At 41.8% G+C, this 8,346-nt stretch overlaps 1 protein-coding gene across 1 annotated transcript; it reads right to left on the bottom strand.

The window, feature by feature from the left end:
* Positions 1-2,795: 2,795 nt before the first annotated feature.
* Positions 2,796-7,043, bottom strand: C1H13orf42 (chromosome 1 C13orf42 homolog). Its single transcript, XM_030234530.1, has 3 exons — positions 6,630-7,043; positions 3,788-3,935; positions 2,796-3,028 (listed from the first exon to the last, which is right to left on the bottom strand). The coding sequence occupies exons 1-3, from the start codon at positions 7,041-7,043 to the stop codon at positions 2,796-2,798; spliced, it is 795 nt and encodes a 264-aa protein (XP_030090390.1).
* Positions 7,044-8,346: the final 1,303 nt, after the last annotated feature.

Here is an 8,346-nt window from a genome sequence, read left to right as displayed (position 1 = left end):
CCTTTCTGCTTCACGCCTGCTCTAGCACAGGTAGCACAAGATCTCTGAACCCTCAGCTCCCAGCTCTGCAAAGAGTGCCCTGAGATGCAGGAACTGCTCTCCATAGCTCCACTGGAGCTGAGCCATATTCAGTGAGGAGCATACAGGGCTAATATGCTAGAAGAAGAAGGAAGGTGACTGTATTCATGGGATAGATGATAGAACACTTTCTCAGAGAAAAACTGGTTTATTTTACTTGCTTAATTAGAATTTCCTAAGAGGATGACTGGCTTGAAGTGAACTTTAAGACAAGATGGGAAAAAAAGTCACAGAATCCAAATAGAAATTATAAATCTGATTTCCCCCCGCCTTTGTCTCTTATTCATAAAACCAAACCCAATTTCACACTGAAGCTTCTGTGCTGGACAGCAGGGGGACCCTCACTCTCTATCACAGCCAGATGATCAGAGATGTCTGTTTTACAAGGACAGACAAGAGGTTACAGGGAAAGACTGCTTCGCACATGCTGAAGCAGTCTGGTTCTGCACATCCAAATGCATTCTTAAAACAATAGCAAAGAGATCAGTTACTCCAATGCATAAAACCTTGGCACTACGAACATGAAACACAGCCCAGAGCAGAAAAACATTGGAATCCTTTTCTTCTTTCTTCTCATCAGTGTTTTAATTATGCACATGCATAATTCTGTTGTAGTAACTCAAACAAGATGGTGAGATTTCCTGTCAGCACCCATCCGTGTTGCAGGTTCTAGTAGCAAAAAGATGCCCACACAGTCAGTAAAAATGTTCCTCGGCAACTTCAGTATCAAAATTCTGTTTGGAGAGGGGTTTCAGGGTGACAGAGTTGCCAAAAATGTAAAGTTCTGAGCACTGTCTCCCTTCTCTCACACATACACAGAGCTGCAGCCTTGAGGCATGCCAGAACCTAGGGGTGTGTTTGGAGCAGGCTGTGCTCTGGCTATCCCACCTGGATGAGTGAAATTCCATGATCACATTCAGAGGCAGAATGGTTTTAAGGGCATTCAGCTCAGGGCAGACCTTACAGAACTGGGGAAGTACAAAGGCAGCAACACCATATAAAGGATACAGACTATTTTGAAAAGCACCAAGAGCAGGGAGACAAAACCCAGACCTTAATTGAAACTCTTCTTGAATATGTACCAATTACATAACTTAAACTGGTCATTTTCAAGAGGATGCAAACTAGGCCAAGAGCAACAAAAGCACCTCCAGAATTGAAGTGCTACAGAAACAATTCTTCCATCTGCTTCACAAACATCCCTAGAAAAAGAATCAAAATGCTTTAATCAAACAGGAGATGCCAGCTCTGAATGGAGGAACATATGGTTTTTTGGCACTTTCCTATCTTATGACAGAAAGTGGCCTAGATCATTCAGTTCAGAGATATACTTGCAACCCATGGCAGAAATGTCTTTTGAATAACTTAGTCCCAAGGACTGGGAACACAAATCAGCAAGAATTAACACCTACCAAATGTTCTGTGTGAGGGTACAAGGTTTATGGAGGTTTTGGTATATCAGATGAGTTATATTGATGGCGAGTGCCTTAGGAAATTCATCTAAGCCTGTGGACACAAAACTACTGATCACAGACACAAGGAAACTAGCAAATCACCAGCTGGTCATACTACTGTTGCCATGATCCATCTGTCATAGTCCAGCACCAGCTGAATGATGCCAGATGAAAAAAAAAATCAGAGTAAGAAAAAGCTTGATCCCAACACCTTAACAAATTCTTAAGACTAGGTATGAGCTGGGCAAAACAGGCAGAGCATGGGTCGTGATAATTCCAAGTACCACATGGAATACATATCCCCTTTAAGATGAAGAGAAACACTTCTAGACTTCATTCATCCTAATATATTGTCTTTAATGATGGAGTAGCAGAATTCCAAATATTGAGTGTAATCTAAAGGTGATGTGGTGGCTTTGTCTGCAAGTTTTCTTCTGCCCCTGAGAGCAACCTTTGCTCCAATTTATTCAAATGTTCTCCATGACTTTAAGCTTTTCTAGTGTGCACTGGGATGTCAAGATTCATCAGCTGGGTGTTAAAATAGATGAAAACTAGCACGAGATGTAACCATATGAAAAAAATTGCATACATTTTTGTGTGCAGTGAATATTTTGATGCATCCAACAACAAAACCATTTCCAATAGCAAGCAGAGTACAGAACACACTGGAGCACACTATTATCCTAACCACAAGTTTCTAATGCTGATTCCCTCACTCCAGCTCTTTTCTGCTTATGCTGCAGACAGAGTCTATCTTGGTGCTGCTGTATACTCTCAGAACATAGAGTCAATGATGGCACGTACAAATTTTCACAAGCAACAGAAGGAGAAAATTCTGCTTCACTGCTCTGACATTGGAAACACTGCTGCAAAAACTCCAACATTTTTGCTGAATTCCTTGAACTGCTTTGCAATACTGGAGTCAGAAGAAAAATTACTGCACCAGGCAATCTTTGAATCATTGCTTTCTGTAACAGCACTAAAAAAAAAGGCTTGTCAAGCTGGAGTTCCCCCCCATCAAGCTGAATGACAAAGCAGTATTGTTAGGCACAGAAAATTTGCTGAGTTAAACCCTCATTTGAGTCCAACATTGGAATAGCCATGGCTTAAAATATGTCCCCCACGAAAACCTTCAGTGACTACACAGGTCACTTCTGGAATGTAAGTGATGGATCAGTGGTAAAAATAAAAAAAAAAAAAATCAGGTCTTCCATGCCTTATTTCATTTATTCTGTCTTCAAGAGAAAAGGGAACATTATTCTTTCAACATTCTTTCTTGCGTGTTTTAGGCTTAAATTTTAAAGTGTTGTATGCCCCTTCCACAGCTTTGGGCAGGTACATGGGATGCCTTTCCAGCCTTTTCCTAGAGCCAGTGGCTCTCCGCTGACTGTTTCTTTGGGATTGCTTAGCTGCTTGGGCAGTGTCTTGTGAGTATCTCCGGGGAGCACGAAGGATCCAGTTGGAATGCAAACTGTGTTCACTCGTACTGGTAGCAACTGAAAGACAGAAGTTAATCTGGGATTAACAGCTTGTCAGTGACATTTTTATCTGCACGGTGAGGGAACACAGCAAGGGGGCTCACTGGGTCCTTCCTGGAGGCAAGATCAGGAGACAAATCTGGTTTCACTGCAGGATATCACTTGGGATGGGATTCATTTTATCTAGAATTTAACACCTGCAGCATAAATATGTGCGTGAGAGCTAGTCCCTTCAAATACACTCTTTGGGCACTGCTAAAATGATCTGCTTTGGTTATTCACCTCAGCCTGAAGCAAAGGTGAGAAATATCTATAGCCCTCTGTTGATTATACAGAAGAGATGATGACCTTACATTGGCACATCTTCATTTTTTTGGGCAATCCCATCCTTTCTGATGGAAACCTCCTGTTATTTAGGTCACCCAGCCATTTCTCAAAAAAGAAAAAAAAAGATGAAGAAAAAATACATTTATACTTTCTATAATTCTCCAAAGACAGCTTGAGGTAGAAATGCAAGGGTGGAGTTCAGCCCTGAGCAGAAGGCAAGCTCTATTCCAACCCTGCACATAAAATAGTTGCACCCATTCAACAGGGAACAAGTGACATATTACTGTAATTTCACATATTGCATGTAACTGTCCTAGATTTGGGAAGTGAAACTAGAGGACAACTGATAAATTAAATAAATTAATTAAACAAATGTGATGTCACAATGCTGTTCCTCCCTCTACCCTCTGCACCCCAAAACCCATCACATTTGGCTGGTTCATACTGCACCATCAAAATCGACATCCACATTTGGCAGATCCACATCAGGAACTCTCCGCCATCTCTCTGAATCCAGGTCTGCAATGACTGAGTCAAAGAAGGCTATTGCTTCTCTTACATCTGAACTGGACTGTGGGCCTTTTCTTTCCATGGATGCCTGTTGATCAGACAAAGCAGAAAAAAGGGTTGGGCACAATGATTTCTTAATGAGCACACTCTATATGAAAAATATATTTGATGCCACACTTCAGGCTGTCAGAAGAGAAACACAGGTCCAGACTACTCCACAGTGTAGAAAGCAAAGAAAGCAGGGCAGCAGATATCTGACAAATATCCATCCTGTTGCATGTTCATCAGAAAGTACCTTCCACTTGGGCACTACTGGCCAGGTGTTACGAAATCCCTCGGAATCCAGGTACCAGGCTATGTAATTGGGAGGCTAAGTGACAGCTGGTCTTTGTGGCCAAATTTATTCTGCCTAGCACTAGGCTCCTAAGGAGACACACATTAGAAGTGTAGTCATGCAGGGCTCCTCCTGTAATTAATGCTGGGCTCCAGTAGCTTCAGAAGATGAGTCAGGCCTTAAGTAGGCTGAACCCTCCTCTGCAGGCAGCTCTTTCTCTCAGCTGAAAAGGGATTTGAGGGGTAACTTTGTTACTAATATAAGCATCTTATTAAAATGCCTAGGTTAGGTGAAATTAATCCAGATCTAAATTGCTGAAGTCTTTTTGAAATTAAAAAGGATGGTGTGCACTAAAATATGAGTCATTCAACACTGTGACAATTCCCACAGGAAAGGCACACAGTTTAAAATTAGGAGCCTGTCTTGATGAAAAAGGAAATGCCTATCTATAAATGCTGAAGCAGTCATAAAACCTGGGTTAGGGATTCTGAAGGTACATATGGGATGAATAATTCCTGCCAGGCTCTACCTAATGAAACGACATTTATTTTCCTTGCTAGTCCAAGTCAGCTATATTGTCAGGCTGCAATACCAGCTCAGAAAATTGCTACCCTGGCTTTCAATGGGAGAAAAGGATACATGCCATGTCACACCTCTGAAGGACCAGCCTGTTCCCTGTTCTGTGGAGGCAGAGAGATGAACTAGCTGATTCCCCTCCTGACATTATGGGTTGATTGACAGCCTCAGAAGTGTTAAAATATAGCTGCTACCACACATCTACTGGAAATAGTGACTGCTATTATGACTAAGCCCTTTTTGGTTAAAAAGAATTTTAAAGACATGCCTATGTGCTCCCAGCATCTGACCCATCTCTCTATTCTTTCCTTCCACTAAGCACAAGTGGCACATTTTGAATCCATGGTCAGTCTGTAGTCCAGGACCCAGGGATCTTTGGATCAAAACTCCCATGGGGACAGGTTTGTCTGGAGAAATTACCTTCCTATAAATCATGCAGCAGGTTGGAGAGAGAAGTGCATTTCCACTGATAGGTAATTTAATAAGAGCATGTAGCTTGGGACAAAACCATTCAAGCCTGGTGATAACACAAACCTTGCAATCTCTGAACATTAAATATGTAGTCAGGAAGAAGAATAGTCTGAATCTTGTAAAAGTCTTCCTGACCTCTCCCTGAATTTTACAAAGCCAGAGGTGTGCAGCTGTGACCCTGCCATTTGTGTTGGCAAGGATATCCTGCTGGTGTTCCTGTCTGTTTCCAAGGGGATGGGTGGTGGAGGGAGCATGCCAGTCACTACCAGGACTGTTCATACACAGGGGCTAGCTGGCCAAACTCAGGTGACAGCATCCCTAGCCTCAGAGTGTGGGAGATACAATTGTTTGCCAAAAAACAAGTTAAGCTTTTGGTCTTTTTCTTAAGTATTTTCAGCAGCACATCTCAGAAGTTCACAAACCATTCTGACACTCTGTTGTGACAGAACATCTAAATATGGCAGCAACATTATTTACGTTCAACCTGGCCTAATTTCAGCCCTACATCCCTTCTTCCCACCATCCCCATTATTATGCAGCTTAAAGACTGCACTGGATAACCTGTGAGTCTCCTGTTGAAGTCTTGTTTGCAGTCGTGTTACCCAAACAGATCATCCCACTTGCTGCAGCTCTTTGTTTTGTCCTCACTGAATCAAGTCTAGAGTCAAAGTAACCACTGAACTGTCTAGTGACATGCAAACTGATAAAGCTTTTTTTTCTAAGATGCATGAAAATAATTTGCACGAAATAATGTATTCCAGTTTTATTTTTATATTTCATTACAGCAAAGGGTTAAAAATTACACTGTCTAGAAATGACCCACCAACTTATTAATGAACAGAGAAAGGAAACCTTAAGATTCCTCATGCCCCACATCCAACCAGTAGAGGTTGTACTGATGTTAAATGGAGCACTGACAAATTAACTGACCACTCAGGAAAAAAAAAATCCTCTTTGTTTCAGTGAATTTATAATTACTTTGTGTAAGTAATTTTGTCAATAATAAGACTGCCAGGAAATCCAGAGATTACTGCATTTGTCTGCTATTAATACCTATAAATAATCACAGTGAAGGACTCTGAGGTACTTAAGTAGAATGTCAGAGCTTGCTCTTTCCTTTCCAACTTTTTCCATACTCTCACAATTTTTTCCTAGTTTCTCTCTCCCAACTTTCCCCCCCCTCAAACACAGACATAAACATTTCTTTCTATGACCAGTCATTAATTCCTAATTGTACACTACTTAGAAAGAATCTTAAGGTATTTAGCAACACTTAAATTGATGCAAAAGTAAAATGACAATGGGCTGAAAGCAATAAAGCAGAAAATCAATAGAGGTGACATAGCTTTGAGGATTCTGTTGCTTAAGACTAAGCACATGGCAAAAGTTCTTGGAAATTACCTTTGAAGACTCCTTGGAAGGAAGTGGAAGAAATGACTTTTTTCCACTTTTGGATGATCTTGTGGATGCTGGAGAATCTGCAGCCATATGCATGGATTTCAAGTTATTGATGTTCTCAAGGTATTTTTTCCTCAAGGCTAGCAGATCCTGTAGGTACTTCAAGCAGTCCTGAGTCTTAGAGTACATCCAGTCTCTGTCTTCGTCTTTTGGCTGAAAGCAGGAGTCGATGCTGGTTGTACTTCTGCACTTTTTTAGTGGTTCAGTAACTTTCTCCTGCTCACCTCCAAGGACATACATAGACGTGCTGCGGATCAGTCTCACTGCAGAACCAGCACCATCACTGTAAGGGATGTCATCTGTCACGTTTCTTCGTTGGGAGTTGGGGTGAAATATAGAATGGAGCTTTTTGAACATAATGTGTCACTTCCTCCCCTTTATACTTTTTCTCTTTCAGCTCCTTAATTTCACACTGAATCTGGAAATCAGCAGCAGTTACCTTTGCCCTCAGCACACAAAAAAAATTGCCACTTACTGTAACGAGGAGGAAAAAAACCCCTATGACTGCACCAATTGTTTTCAGTCTAACATTGTGAGAAGCATGATGGTAACCCAGAAACGTCTTTTCTATTTCGTTTGTGTCTGTAGAAGAGCTTTGTCCTTTCCTCTGTTTAAAATATAGCTGAGGAGGTCAAATATCATACTTTGACCTTTTGTGTGGCTTCTGGTCCCCATAAAAATCATCAGCATGGAAGCAGGACTTCCCTCTCCCACGATTCCTGTGCTCTCCTGGGTTCCCGGGGCGCCGGCTGCGGGCGGCCGGGGGCGCTGGCCGTGGTGCTGATCCGCTCCCGACCGCGGCGGGGGGATGCTCGGGAAGAGCCGGCTGGAATCAGCCTCCGCAGGGCCAAAGTCCGGGTGGAGAGGAATAGTTTCTGTCGAGTGGAGTGCTGCTGCTGAAAGAAGTCGCTCTGGGCTTCACCCGGCAGTAACCAGGAGATGGCTTCAGCCACCTGATACCACAGCGCTGCCAGGAACTCAGAGGATTCAGATGTCAGGCTCTGTTACACTCAATACAAAGATGCCCTGTGTAAGGGATTCTGTAAAATAAAACACTCTCCCAAAGTACTCCTCTGGCAAAATATTGCAGACAGAAACACAAGAATTTGTATCTTTTCACATTAGTTGTCCTCCTAGATCGGTGCAAGGACATTTAATACAGTGGGTTTGATGATTGATTTTTGGCTGAAAGGACTGAGAAACTTTGACTATTATTGTCATACTCAAGGCAGGGCTAGTATTTGTGACTATGTGTTCACGTGATGTATGCTTTGGAGATAAGCAGATAGTGAACTGAGGCAATCAACAACAATTTAAATGCAAGCAGACATGCCCCAAAGTGTTTCCAAAAGAGTTTGCTCAAAACAGTTTTCATAGGTGATCCCACCCAAGCATTGACTGCTTGAGAAAAAAAATATATTTTTAAATCAAATAGATATCACCCTGCAAACACTACTGAGCAAATTTCTTCTAATGCCTCTGGAAGTGCTAATGGAAGGCTTAAGCATCCCAAGATGTGTAGGATCTCAACAGAAAAGATAGCTTGGCACATAAATTTGTGCCTATTGCTTTGGGAACTCCAAAAACTGAATATTAAACATATACCACAACCCTCTTAAAATGTTCCTTTTATTTATAGCTAAAGATAGTATGTGCTTAT

Source organism: Serinus canaria, chromosome 1, assembly GCF_022539315.1.
Source record: "Serinus canaria isolate serCan28SL12 chromosome 1, serCan2020, whole genome shotgun sequence".
NCBI classification, from domain to species: Eukaryota; Metazoa; Chordata; class Aves; order Passeriformes; family Fringillidae; genus Serinus; species Serinus canaria.
The sequence above is the reverse complement of the archived record's forward strand: the minus strand, read 5'-3'. Positions and strand labels throughout refer to the sequence as shown.

What these genes read in the sequence shown, in the direction of transcription:
- C1H13orf42 (XM_030234530.1), bottom strand. Translation starts at nt 7,043, where the DNA reads ATGTTCAAAAAGCTCCATTCTATATTTCACCCCAACTCCCAACGAAGA. An exon ending in CTTCCAAGGAGTCTTCAAAG is followed by an intron (nt 3,936 to 6,629) that starts GTAATTTCCAAG and finishes TCTGATCAACAG; the next exon opens with GCATCCATGGAAAGAAAAGG. An exon ending in TGTGGATGTCGATTTTGATG is followed by an intron (nt 3,029 to 3,787) that starts GTGCAGTATGAA and finishes TCTGTCTTTCAG; the next exon opens with TTGCTACCAGTACGAGTGAA.